Raw genomic sequence first — 14265 nt, 5'->3', positions numbered from 1 at the left:
TACATATATTAGTGTTTGTTCAGCATTACATAGCCTGGAAAATCTGGTTTTATAAAGCTGTCAGGATCCCAAAAAGGTGTGATTTAAAAAAAACCCGTTAAAACGTCAGAATATTCTTAACGTCATTAAAGTGACAAACTGACCTATTTTTTTCCGTGATCAAATTTGCCTTACTAAATAGATCTACACAAGTTTAGAATCTGGGACGGTCTGTGACGTAAAAGCAGCATGTCACACCCAGTGAGTCACGTGATACTTGGCCTACTGGGCCAGGCTGTTGACACGTGGCGTCTGGAGACGGTGGTCGTGGTCGTCATCACAGGCAGTGGCGTGGGCCGAGAGGCTCCTGGGACGACAGGTTTAACAAGATATACAAAGATGTTTTTTTTAAAACCTGGGTGGACTCAGGGCCCTCCTACAAATCCTGTCAATTTTTAAACCTTAAAAAGGCTGCACAAAATGTAGGTTAAGATGCACACATACAAACATACGTGGGTAGAACTTTTTTTTCTATAGAACATGCTAGAAGCATGAGTCAACATTTGTTAGCCTAGCGTTATATGAGGGGGTGGGGGGGGGGGTTCTGCCAGACAGTTAAGTCAAGACGGGAAAATTGCCATCTCAGCAAGTTTTGGTACATCAGAGAACGTGTATCTGTCATCTTGATGTATCAGTAGGTTCGGTGACATCCTAGAGATCCAGAGATATAGCATCTTTTCATCTGGTGTAGCTAAAAATAAATCTGGCAATCCTAAAGGAGACTAATTTTTCAGAGAAAATGATGGGTGCATCCGCTGAACTGTGACATTCAACAAACGTTGCAAGTGTGACCTTTAAAACCTGCAAACACCCACGCGAGTCCCCAGTGCTAAAACCTGCAAACACCCACGCCAGTCCCCACTGCTAAAACCTACAAACACCCACGTACAACCCCAGTGCTAAAACCTGCAAACACCCACGCCAGTCCCAGTGCTAAAACCTGCAAACACCCACGTACAACTCCAGTGCTAAAACCTGCAAACACCCACGCCAAAGCTAGTCCAAACGAAAGACTGCCAAGAACCTTGGTGATGTTTAGAGAGACGACTCTATTAAAACATGTATGAATTTTGTATCTTGCTTTTTGGAGTTGAAACCGCAATTGATAAAACCACTTGAAATAAAAATATAATGTTTTATGTACACTAGCATACAGATATGTCAACTCACTGTACACTCAACATTGACAGTTAGAACGTCAGTTGCCACTAGGGCCGGCCCCACCTCTGTTGATCCAGTTTAAACCAGCGCTCCACTCGACTACATTTAGCAAGGTCATGTAGGTCTTCTGGTGACCTGGTCATACAAGGTCATCCAGCATAGAGTCACATTTACATCCAGCCACTGGTCCCACTCTGATTGGCTGGCCCCACTTTGATCAACTGGCCCCACTTTGATCAAATGGTCCCACTTTGATCAACTGGCCCCACTTTGATCAAATGGTCCCACTTTGATCAGCTGGCCCTACTTTGAATAGCTGGTCCCACTTTGATCAATTGGTCCAACTTTGATTGGCTGGCCCCACTTTGATCAAACGGTCCCACTTTGATCAAATGGTCCCACTTTGATCAAAATGGTCCCACTTTGATCAAATGGTCCCACTTTGATCAAATGGTCCCACTTTGATCAAATGGTCCCACTTTGATCAAATGGCCCCACTTTGATCAAATGGCCCCACTTTGATCAAATGGCCCCACTTTGATCAGTGGCCCTACTTTGATCAAGTTACCCCACTTTGATCAGTGGCCCTACTTTGATCAACTGGCCCCACTTTGATGTGAGGTACCGACTAGTGTGGTCTAGATAAAGAAAGATTTGCTGCCATCTCTGTGCTGTTGATCAGGTATTAGCACGCACATAGATCTTGTCATTGCATGTGGAGGGTGACGAATATTGTGGGGCTTGGAAAAAATGACACTGCCAGTTCAAAACCTAGAACAGATAGTCGCCCTAGGACGGGGAAGGGTGGGGGTGTTGAAAGGTGAGGGTGGCCATCTTATCGTCAGGTGGGTGATTGGCCAGGTGCGAGATGTGGATGTTGGCCAGAGAATTTGTAGGTGTGGTCAGATCAAACATCACGTGATCTGGCCTGCAGACGTCACAATTACTGTGCACTTTCAACGGTGGATGTCGAGAATAACCTCGAAATTGTCTACAAAATATTTTTAAAATCTAGTGCAATGTTATTAAAATAAATTTGGTTATAAATATCAGGCTGTTTGATTTTTGATCGACTTAACTTCAGATTGAATGTTTTTTTTAAAATTAATTATATTTTAAAAAATTGTATCAGCAAAGTTTTGAGTACAAATTACAGAGTTTCTTTTATTAGTGGGGTTTTCAAAATATCCATCACTGAGTGTCTCTACAACCAATGAATGTTTGTCTCATGAAACTAAAACCAATAACCCAACTACAGCCCATCTTCCCCACCCCCCTCCAATACCTCACCTAGAATCCTGTGCATCCATCTCATCTCACCTCTAATTGGTGGAGCTAACTGCAATTAATTTGTGTCTATATACACCTGGCTTTATTCAACTCATTAATACCTGAGCTAAGTAAATTTGATTATCCTCCACAAAGGGCATCTGTTTGACTTAGTCAAGGTGCTCCCACTTAGAGATTGCCAAGACTTGCATTGGCTTAAATTATGCAACAATTAGGACGCAAATTCAAATCTACAGTATGGCTTATAACAAACTTGAACAGCTAAGCTGGTGAGCTTGATATGTTGGAAGAAATATGAAATTACAAAATAATACCAGTAGCACATAGCCATATGATCTCCAAACGATCCTCCCAAATGTAATATTTCTAATCCTCCCATACTCGATGTTTCCAGTTCTCCCATATTTGATGTTTCTAATCCTCCCATACTTGATGTTTCTAATCCTCCCATATTTGATGTTTCTAATCCTCCCATATTTGATGTTTCTAATCCTCCCATATTTGATGTTTCTAATCCTCCCATACTTGATGTTTCTAATCCTCCCATATTTGATGTTTCTAATCCTCCCATTACTTGATGTTTTCAAAAATCTCATACCTGATGTTTCTAATCCTCCCATATTTAATGTTTTCAACAACCTCATACTTGATTCTTCTAGTCACATTTGATGTCTCACCAAACCTACTGGAACAAACTCAGCTTTAAACAACTACTCTAAAGGCTACTCACTCCTGCTCACACCTGACCCAACCCACGGGATAAAGCCCTCGTCACATGCACGTTCACTGCCAAGATCTCAGACACGTCTTTGTGTGACCAAGACATTTAAACATTTCCCAGACAAAACAATGCACTGTTTAAAAAAAAACGTTGTGTTCCCCATTACACCTGATTGTACATTTATAGGGAAAGTCTGCCCACAACAAGTGTGTCCGCTGTAGAGAAAAACTCCATGATAATGTTAACTGTATACATTTATATGGAGACTCAGCCAGATGCGCTAGACAAGCAACGCAGTCTGTCATTAGACCATCATTAGCCACAGTGTTCCAGGTCACCTGTGATGATTGATTTCAAAAGCTAAACTATAAACTAAAGCCTTCAATCGCCGCTGTTAGCTCTCACATCTTTGTTCAAATACTTATTCAAACCGCAGACATCAAATAGAGCTACCCCCCCCCCTCCCCCCGTGCGACCTACTGCCTCTTGTGCCAACAGATGACGAGAGACTTTTGGTTTTTTACCTGTCTGATCCCACACCTCAGTCAACATCGGTGGACCGGGTGCCGGGTGTCCGGGCGCCCGCCCCCGTACGGCAAAGCTTTAAATGGTCGGCCTGTAGCAGAACATCGTCATTCGTCCTGGGCTTTTAGGGTTGACATTTTTCTTGGATCCATCGGCTAAACTCACAGAACAGTAAGTGACTTTTACAACGGCTAAAGCTAAACTCATTTCACAGAACAGTAAGTGACTTTTACAACTACATCAAAACTCATTTCACAGAACTGTAAGTGACTTTTACAACGGCTAAAGCTAAACTCATTTCACAGAACAGTAAGTGACTTTTACAACTACATCAAAACTCATTTCACAGAACTGTAAGTGACTTTTACAACTAAATCTAAACTTATTTCACAGAACAGTAAGTGACTTTTACAACTACATCAAAACTCATTTCACAGAACTGTAAGTGACTTTTACAACTACATCTAAACTTATTTCACAGAACAGTAAGTGACTTTTACAACTACATCAAAACTCATTTCACAGAACAGTAAGTGACTTTTACAACTAAGCTAAACTCATTTCACAGAACAGTAAGTGACTTTTACAACTAAGCTAAACTCATTTCACAGAACAGTAAGTGACTTTTACACGGCTAAAGCTAAACTCATTTTACAGAACAGTAATTGATTTTTACAAAGACCAAATCTAAACTCATTTCACAGAACAGTAAGTGACTTTTACAACGACTAAATCTAAACTCATTTCACAGAAAAGTAAGTGATTTTTAGAACGACAAAAACTCTGAAGGAAATATTATTTCATACATTGGATGGAAAATATAGCCAACTAATGAAATCCGATTCTAAAAAACCGGGGAGTTAAGAAAAAAAAGTTTTTTTTCCCTACAAAACAAAGCTAAAATACTGTTAAAAATATCAACCATCTGTCTTTTATTCTTTATTATTAAGATTCAGTATAGAATAAAATTCTACATAAATTTGAAAGCACTTAAATATTGGTAAATGAATGGATCCCGTTCATGACGTTTATATTTTACGTACCTCGCAATACCTTGGTCTTAGACCTCAGCGTACACAAACTACTTTCAAATGTAATGAGGGGACACGCAAGCTGACAAGGCTCAGACTACAACACACACAGAGAAGAAAACAATTCTAATTACAGCTAATCTTTTGTTTTTCGCAGATTCAAAAGACGAAAATGTTTGGACTTAAATTAGCAGCGACCTGTCTGCTCCTTGCTCTGGCCAATGGCCAGTTTACTCCCGGGAGTGCCCCATGTAAGTTTCTCACCCACATGTCATTATACGCGCTAATTAGCGCTAATGAAACGTTTTAATGCCGGCCATTTTGTATCTCCCAGCCTGCTCTGACGTGAGAACCCAGGCCGGCTACAACCTCCTGCCACATCACGTTTACTGCCAGCTGTTCATCAACTGTGATGCCGCAGGCAACCAGTTCGTCCAGGCATGCGGCCCTGGCACCATATATGACGTCAACATGGGATTCTGTACTCACATCGTCTCGGCTACCTGCAATGCTTGTGAGTAGATAGTGTGAGGGTAGTTGTGTGTGAGTAGCATGTGTGGGGGTAGTTGTGTGTGAGTAGAATGTGTGGGGGTAGTTGTGTGTGAGTAGAATGTGTGGGGGTAGTTGAGTGTGAATATAATGTATGGGGGTAGTTAAGCTTTAATGAGTAGGTAGCATGTTTGTGTGTGTGTAGGTGGGGAGCTGGTATTGTGTGTACTTACTTACTTACTTAATCCTCATCACTCCCTGTGGAGTATAGGGCAACAACAAATCTCCGCCATTCCACCCTGTCCTGGGCGAGCCACTTTAGTTCTCGGTTGCTCTCCCATGATGGTTTGATTTAGATCTGTTGCCGTTTCTGTAGCGTTTTTGTTTTTACATGGTGGGTTGCTAGCCCAAACCCAAAACCCTCCTCCTTTCCCATTCTGGACTTGGGACCAGACAATGGCGGAGTTGGTATTGTGTGTGGGTGGATGTTATTATGTGTGGGTAGCGGTCTCACTGAGGGTAGAGTGTACCAATTACGGTACATCAAAAGTATTTTAAAATTTGTAATAAAAGATAGTTTAACTTAATGCGGCAAAGCACAATTATGTTTACAAGACATCATTCCCTCTTAAATGGCCTACTTGAGTCTGAAAATGTATATTAAATATTTACTTATTTAAACTTAGTAAGAAAAATTATTGAATTCAGTTAAAAAGACAATAAACCATAAAGATAAAAAGTTATAGAAATTGTTTGAAAGAGTTTTTTTTTTAATTGTTGGTGTGTGGCTTGTACCTTCTCCTCATGGATGTTCGACATTTTCAGGGACATGCAATGCCAACACTGTGGGCCGCAAGTACCCGGCACTGTGCAGAGATCAGTACTTCACATGCCAGGGGGTAAGTTGTCCCTAGCTAATACAGAAGTAACTAAGTTGTCCCTAGCTAATACAGAAGTAACTAAGTTGTCCCTAGCTAATACAGCAGTAACTAAGTTTTCCCTAGCTAATACAGCAGTAACTAAGGTGTCCTACAACACAGAATAGGTAGGGATGAAACACTACTTCAAGTTTATTGTAGTCTATGTCATAGTAACACAGACACTCTCATATGTGTATTGTTGTATATAAAATATATCTGAATAGAGTATTGTTGTTTGTAGAATGGCTACAGATTGGAAGTCTGCCCATCTGGACAAGTGTTTGATATGACCAGCGGCAACTGTATCAACCCAGCCAACCCCGCCAGCTACGTGGACCACCCATTCTGTGCTAGAGCCGGCACAGGCAATGGTGGGTAACTATCTACACCACCAGCTCTTGGGGGGGGGGGGGCGGGGGTGATATTAGTAACTGCTTCTAGCTACACTACCAGATCTTTGGGGGAGGGGAGGGGGTGATATTAGTAACTGCTTCTAGCTACACTACCAGATCTTAGGGGGGGGGGGGGAGGGGGTGATATTAGTAACTGCTTCTAGCTACACTACCAGATCTTAGGGGGGGGGAGGGGGTGATATTAGTAACTGCTTCTAGCTACACTACCAGATCTTAGGGGGGGGGGGAGGGGTGATATTAGTAACTGCTTCTAGCTACACTACCAGATCTTAGGGGGGTAGTGAGAGTAGCTGCTTCTAGCTACACTACCAGATCTTTGAGGGAGGGGAGGGGGTGATATTAGTAACTGCTTCTAGCTACACTACCAGATCTTAGGGGGGTAGTGAGAGTAGCTGCTTCTAGCTACACTACCAGATCTTAGGGGGGGAGGGGGTGATATTAGTAATTGCTTCTAGCTACACTATCAGATCTTTGGGGGAGGGGCAGAGGCGTAGCGACCCTTCCCGGCGCCCGGGGACAAACTTTCAATTTGGCGCCCCCTCCGGAGCAAATTTTCAATTTGCACCCCCCCCCCCTTAAACTTTTGATTTGCATCCCCTCCCTCAAACAATTTATAATGCAAAAATGCAGCTAAAATAGCATTTTAATTTGTTTTTACAACCCATTTTGGCGCCCCCTAAAGTCGGCACCCGGGGATATATGTACCCCCCCTGCCCCCCGCCATCGCTACGCCTCTGGGGAGGGGCATTAGTAACTGTTTCTAGATACATATCAGATCCTAGGGGATAATTAGATTAAAATATATACAAAATTCTAGGCAGACTAGTTCTAGCAGTCGTTTTTGCTTGCTTATATAAAAATTATACCAAGATTATGGATTATACAGAAAGTAGGGGGGGGGGGGGTGCATTTGTTTCTAGGCTTCGCTTTGAGATTTAAAAAAAATCATCTTGTTTTTTCAAAATGCAATCAATATCGGAAAATTCAACGCTATTGTCTTCATATGGTTGGGAACTAATGTATTTGCAGGCTTTTCTGACAGAAAGTTTTGTAGGAATTAGTAGAAACCTTTATGCATTTGATAATAAATTAATGTCACTTTAAATCTATTGTTTTCTTATAAATATTTTTTTTAAAATTATGTGAAACGGGGTGTTTTAATAAGTATAGGTTTTGCCTAGGGCGATAAATAACGTGGCGCCGGCACTTGGGATGGGTGAGGGGTGGACAATCAATAATTTCACGCTTCTTACAGAAACATCTTCTCTTCACACGTGTGCTCTATCTATGTTACCTAATTACATTAATAGTTTACCACTCTCCATGTTTAAAAGTTAAAAATCTGACGTTTGTTTTTGCAGCCAACACCTGGACCTGCTACGACAAAGCACAATCTAACCCCTGCCTGTACACCACTGAGACCCCCTCTATGAGGATTGAGAACCGTCAGTGTGGTGCCGGCACCTCCTTCAACCAGACCACGTGCCAGTGCAGCGACTTCAACAGCAATTGTGGTGTGTCTACAGTCAACTACGCCGCCCTCAAGGCCCGAGGTGAGATATGGTCACAGCTATGGCTGCAGCTTATGAGCTCTTCGGTCAGGCACAGCTATGACTGCAGCTAAACTACTCGCCATATAGACGCAGCTACAGATTTAGTTACAGATAAAGTAAATTCTTCAGCATCTTGGCCAAACTACTTAGCTGCTATTATTTTTATTTCTTTCATAGGCCAGTGTAAAAATTATAATTCAAAACTAGTTTCCTATCAGCTACAAATAGAAACGATTGAGTGTAGATTATTGGTATGGCCACTTGTCATTAAGGCATTTTAATACCTGCTAATTTTTCTATTTTTTTTATAGGCTCGTGGAGAAAAACATTTAAAAACTAGTTTCCTATCAGCTACAAACAGAAACCAAGATTGTACATTAGTGGTATGGGTCACTTGTCTTTCTGATCTTTTAAGATCTGGTCGTTTTTCTCTAGATGACCAGTGCCGCGCCTCTTTGAACGTGGACTTCAACGCCCTCCCCTTGGTGGCCACCACAGAAAAACTGACGAGCCCCAACACCCCCTTGCCATACACCTTCCAGACCATTGGAGTAACCGTAGCTGGAGGCATCGGCACCTTCAGGTAATTAACAGTCACATTGGTACATGTAGCTACATTGTAAGATTCTGTTAAGAAAAAATCGGTAAAAATTACTTTTTGTAGTAGTAATCACTTCCCCAGAAAGTGTGTAGTAGATTATATGTGAATCAAATGTGGTCGACGTGGTCAAGTGGTAGAAGGTTTGGCTGCCAGACCGAAGTCTCGAGTGACTGTAGGGCGCCCTTGTCACTGTCAAACCATTGCTTGTAATATTTGTATGAGTAAAACAAACGATTCGATAATTAATGGTAATTTTTTTTCTTTAAATAGACGCGACCCTATCAATTACAACAATGTCTACGCCTATGGATATTTCTTTAACGCCAACCAACTGGCCGCACCTTGGGCTATTTCAGTTGTATTCAGAGCTGACCAACAGGTAGTCTAAATATTCGATTAAGTATTTCATGAATGTTATTTTTTTGGTGCATCAAAAGTATTATTTTTGCTAGTATTGTTACCCGTGCTCTAACATCAGCCCAAAATTCATTCACGACCCTGACACAAAATGACTTCTCTAGCGATACGGGCAGATAAGACACATAGATGTCATACTGTATCGATACCGCACTGTGATGCTGCGTACACGAAGAACTACTTTTGGGCCTACCCCACTACGTGGAATATTATCAACATTTTTATGTAGTATACATATATCAGCAGTAGTTAATAACAAATGTTCTATTACTTGAGTCCTCCCCTCCTTGCATTATTTGTGCCATCACATAACGTTTGTTTCCTCAGAGCGGAGAAACCTTTACCGTCCTCTCTAATGTCTACCTGGCCGACGCCTGCACACCTACCCTGGAAGTCAATGGGGTTTACAGTAAGGCCTGACGTACTTTGACGTGACAATGGGGCTTACAGTAAGGCCTGACGTACCTAGACGTGACAATGGGGTTTACAGTAAGGCCTGACGTACTTTGACGTGACAATGGGGTTTACAGTAAGGCCTGACGTACTTTGACGTGACAATGGGGTTTACAGTAAGGCCTGACGTACTTTGACGTGACAATGGGGTTTACAGTAAGGCCTGACGTACTTTGACGTGACAATGGGGTTTACAGCAAGGCCTGACGTACTTAGACGTGACAATGGGGTTTACAGTAAGGCCTGACTTACTTTGACGTGACAATGGGGTTTACAGTAAGGCCTGACGTACTTTGACGTGACAATGGGGTTTACAGTAAGGCCTGACGTACTTAGACGTGACAATGGGGTTTACAGTAAGGCCTGACTTACTTTGACGTGACAATGGGGTTTACAGTAAGGCCTGACGTACTTTGACGTGACAATGGGGTTTACAGTAAGGCCTGACGTACTTTGACGTGACAATGGGGTTTACAGTAAGGCCTGACGTACTTTGACGTGACAATGGGGTTTACAGTAAGGCCTGACTTACTTTGACGTGACAATGGGGTTTACAGTAAGGCCTGACGTACTTTGACGTGACAATGGGGTTTACAGTAAGGCCTGACGTACTTAGACGTGACAATGGGGTTTACAGTAAGGCCTGACTTACTTTTACGTGACAATGGGGTTTACAGTAAGGCCTGACGTACTTTGACGTGACAATGGGGTTTACAGTAAGGCCTGACGTACTTTGACGTGACATTAGCTGGGTAGTTGTACTTGTATGAGATGTTGCTGATAGGGTTTTGTCGCAAAGATTTTCTCATGCTATTTTAATTAAAGTAGCTTTTCGGATTTGGTGACTGTTATCCGAGGCTATTAGAAATTTGAATTCTACAATATTGGCTTTTATAAAAGTGGAATAACTTAGAAAAGAAATTAAGTGACCGTTCCTAGCTACACCATCAGAACTTTTCTTCGTTAAAAACCAAAGGTTTAATGACTAATTTAACATCATCATACAATTAATCAATTGAAACATAAGCAATTTTATTCCAAAATAAACAAATAGCATTAAACTACACTACTCCATTTCATTTGGAAATAAATTAGAAAATCACTTATACTTAACCCTTATAAAGTTCATTATTTAAACACGAATTAACGTTCTTAATATTTATAGTGTTATGCTTTCTTTGGAAAAAATTGTGCGGGGGTTGTAATGACGATAGGGTTAAAGTTTGTCCCTTGCAAGAAGAGCAACATAGTTAAGATTTGTATGTATTGTAAGATGGGTCATCACGTGATTTACCACGTGTTGTGGTAGCCATATGGTATAGTAAAAATTGTTGTTTCAGATGGCAACCGTTACACCATTACCATCAATGTTGTTGGTGCCACAGCAACTGGTGCTGGTACTGAGAACAGAATTCCTGCTACCACATCAGCTGGCATCAACGTCAACGTGAGTACAGATATAAGCAATGGAGACACACTAGAGCAAAGATATATACATACTTCTTTATATGGATATATAAATATATATATGTGTTTATATATATATATATATATATATATATATATATATATATATATATATATATATATATATATATACATACATATATATATATATACATATATATATATATATATATATATGTATATATATATATATATATATATGTATATGTGTGTGTATATTTACATATATATATACATATGTATATGTATGTATACATATATACATATACACACATATATATACATGTATATGTATATTATGCTTCTTTATATTGAATTACTACTGTGATTGAAGTAGCAATGTAATTACGTGAACAATCAAACATCGCTAACAAAAGTACGGCACACAAATATAAAAGGCAAGTATTGACCAACGTTCTCGATCTCTTGCAGTCTGGAAACTACCTGGAAGTACTTCTGACCTTCGATAGTACCCTGTCTGGTCAGCTGATCGACAGAGGAAGCAGTGGTACCTCCAACAACAACAAGGTCGAGATCCCCGCCACACCCAACATTGGAGGTCAGTCATCTGAGCACCACCAAAACAGTGGGGTGGAGGATTTATGTCACGTCGTTATACACCTAACTAACCCTAACCTAAATGTTGTGTAAACATTAATGTGTCTCTACCTAAGTTAAACCCTAAGCAAATCCTAAACCAAACCCCAAACAATTCAAAATTAAGAAAAATTGGAATAAAAACTTATGCGCATTATAGTAAACTGGTATGAGTGGTTGGGCGGGTAAGCATAGGGTTGCTAACCCGGAAGTCCCGAGTTCGAACTCTCGGATAGATGAAAGTAGTTAACATGGGGCAGCAAGTTAGAAGAGAAAACTCCTAAATCAAGCAGCAGGGAGCCTCTAGGCGTTTCAGTTACCAACTCAGGTTTCCTGCGACACTGCTGGGTCCATCAGCTGTGCGGAGAAAGGGCACCGTCTGATACATGGACAACATCTGGCTCTTCTCATCTATGTGCTTGGATTTCCAATGCGCCATGGTCTATTAGACTATGGAGCCATATTATTACTATAATATAGGTTTAATTATCCCACTAAGACCACAGGCACATGTTCTTCATGTTGTCTAATGTTGTATTGTGATTTTTCTTACAGCCTATGTGGCTACCAACAGGTGCGGCTTCAGCTTCGGTAAAAACTTGAATGGAGCCATCGATAGGGTAGGTTGTTGTTGTTTTACTAGACAATTAAGAATGATTTCTAACTTGACAAATATTAAAATATAAATAACTGGCCTTAGTGTAACCTCTAACTAAACGCCCTCTCAACTCTAGCTCTAACCTAACCAATGTTTCCCCTAACCTAACCAATGTTTCCCCTAACCCAACCAATGTTTCCCCTAACCTAAACAATGTTTCCCCTAACCTAACCGATGTTTCCCCTAACCTAACCAATGTTTCCCCTAACCTAACCAATGTTTCCCCTAACCTAACCAATGTTTCCCCTAACCTAACCAATGTTTCCCCTAACCTAACCAATGTTTCCCCTAACCTAACCAATGTTTCCCCTAACCTAACCAATGTTTCCCCTAACCTAACCAATGTTTCCCCTAACCTAACCAATGTTTCCCCTAACCTAACCAATGTTTCCCCTAACCTAACCAATGTTTCTCCTAACCTAACCAATGTTTCCCCTAACCTAACCAATGTTTCCCCTAACCTAACCAATGTTTCCCCTAACCTAACCAATGTTTCCCCTAACCTAACCAATGTTTCCCCTAACCTAACCAATGTTTCCCCTAACCTAACCAATGTTTCCCCTAACCTAACCAATGTTTCCCCTAACCTAACCGATGTTTCCCCTAACCTAACCGATGTTTCCCATAACCTAACCAATGTTTCCCCTAACCTAACCAATGTTTCCCCTAACCTAACCAATGTTTCCCCTAACCTAACCAATGTTTCCCCTAACCTAACCAATGTTTCCCCTAACCTAACCAATGTTTCCCCTAACCTAACCAATGTTTCCCCTAACCTAACCAATGTTTCCCCTAACCTAACCAATGTTTCCCCTAACCTAACCAATGTTTCCCCTAACCTAACCAATGTTTCCCCTAACCTAACCAATGTTTTTCCTAACCTAACCAATGTTTCCCCTAACCTAACCAATGTTTCCCCTAACCTAACCAATGTTTCCCCTAACCTAACCAATGTTTCCCCTAACCTAACCAATGTTTCCCCTTACCTAACCAATGTTTCCCCTTACCTAACCAATGTTTCCCCTAACCTAACCAATGTTTCCCCTAACCTAACCAATGTTTCCCCTAACCTAATCAATGTTTCCCCTAACCTAACCAATGTTTCCCCTAACCTAACCAATGTTTCCCCTAACCTAACCAATGTTTCCCCTAACCTAACCAATGTTTCCCCTAACCTAACCAATGTTTCCCCTAACCTTACCAATGTTTCCCCTAACCTAACCAATGTTTCCCCTAACCTAACCAATGTTTCCCCTAACCTAACCAATGTTTCCCCTAACCTAACCAATGTTTCCCCTAACCTAACCAATGTTTCCCCTAACCTAACCAATGTTTCACCTAACCTAACCAATGTTTCTCCTAACCTAACCAATGTTTCCCCTAACCTAACCAATGTTTCCCCTAACCTAACCAATGTTTCCCCTAACCTAACCAATGTTTCCCCTAACCTAACCAATGTTTCCCCTAACCTAACCAATGTTTCCCCTAACCTAACCAATGTTTCCCCACCCCTCAGATCACCGTCCGCGAGGGTTGCACCAACTTCTCCCGAGTCCGAGTCTAAAGCCCCCGACAGCCAGAGATGGGTGGCTTACAAGTACAGTCAAACTTCAAGAAAAAGTTAAAAGAAGTACGAATCAATCAATAAAAAAATTCGAACATTTGTTTCTCTTATCGCCTTACTGTTCTAGTATGGATAAATGTGATGTTTGATACGTCTGGTCAAGACTGCCTGTCTGGTGTTAGTATGGATGGATGTGATGTTTGATACGTCTTGTGTTATGGAATGTGTCCTGTGTTAAGTCGTAGAGCAATCGATATAATGTCCCAGATAGCACACACTCTAAGTTAGACACAAATGTGGCCCTTTTGGCCTCTAGAATCAACAGAGACGTAAAAATCCTCTATGGAGCGAGTGTCTGGGTATCAG

General features: G+C 41.1%; 1 protein-coding gene across 1 annotated transcript; it reads left to right on the top strand.

Moving 5' to 3' along the window:
• Window positions 1–3760: 3760 nt before the first annotated feature.
• LOC131937425 (uncharacterized) lies at window positions 3761–13998 on the top strand. Its single transcript, XM_059294835.1, has 13 exons — window positions 3761–3907; window positions 4925–5018; window positions 5102–5281; window positions 6082–6155; window positions 6418–6547; window positions 7951–8142; window positions 8578–8725; window positions 9014–9122; window positions 9488–9569; window positions 10954–11060; window positions 11513–11639; window positions 12233–12297; window positions 13852–13998. The coding sequence occupies exons 2-13, from the start codon at window positions 4940–4942 to the stop codon at window positions 13897–13899; spliced, it is 1341 nt and encodes a 446-aa protein (XP_059150818.1). The 5' UTR covers window positions 3761–3907; window positions 4925–4939; the 3' UTR covers window positions 13900–13998.
• The last annotated feature ends 267 nt before the right edge of the window (window positions 13999–14265 follow it).

This window comes from Physella acuta, unplaced genomic scaffold (assembly GCF_028476545.2).
Source record: "Physella acuta isolate Inbredline_101_S28 unplaced genomic scaffold, ASM2847654v3 ptg000210l, whole genome shotgun sequence".
Classification (NCBI taxonomy): Eukaryota; Metazoa; Mollusca; class Gastropoda; family Physidae; genus Physella; species Physella acuta.
The sequence above is the reverse complement of the archived record's forward strand: the minus strand, read 5'-3'. Positions and strand labels throughout refer to the sequence as shown.

Excerpts from the sequence above, each read along its gene's own strand:
- LOC131937425 (XM_059294835.1), top strand. The coding sequence starts at position 4,940 with ATGTTTGGACTTAAATTAGCAGCGACCTGTCTGCTCCTTGCTCTGGCC. Across the intron at positions 9,123-9,487 it reads TATTCAGAGCTGACCAACAG|AGCGGAGAAACCTTTACCGT; the intron begins GTAGTCTAAATA and ends TTGTTTCCTCAG. Across the intron at positions 11,640-12,232 it reads CGCCACACCCAACATTGGAG|CCTATGTGGCTACCAACAGG; the intron begins GTCAGTCATCTG and ends TTTTTCTTACAG.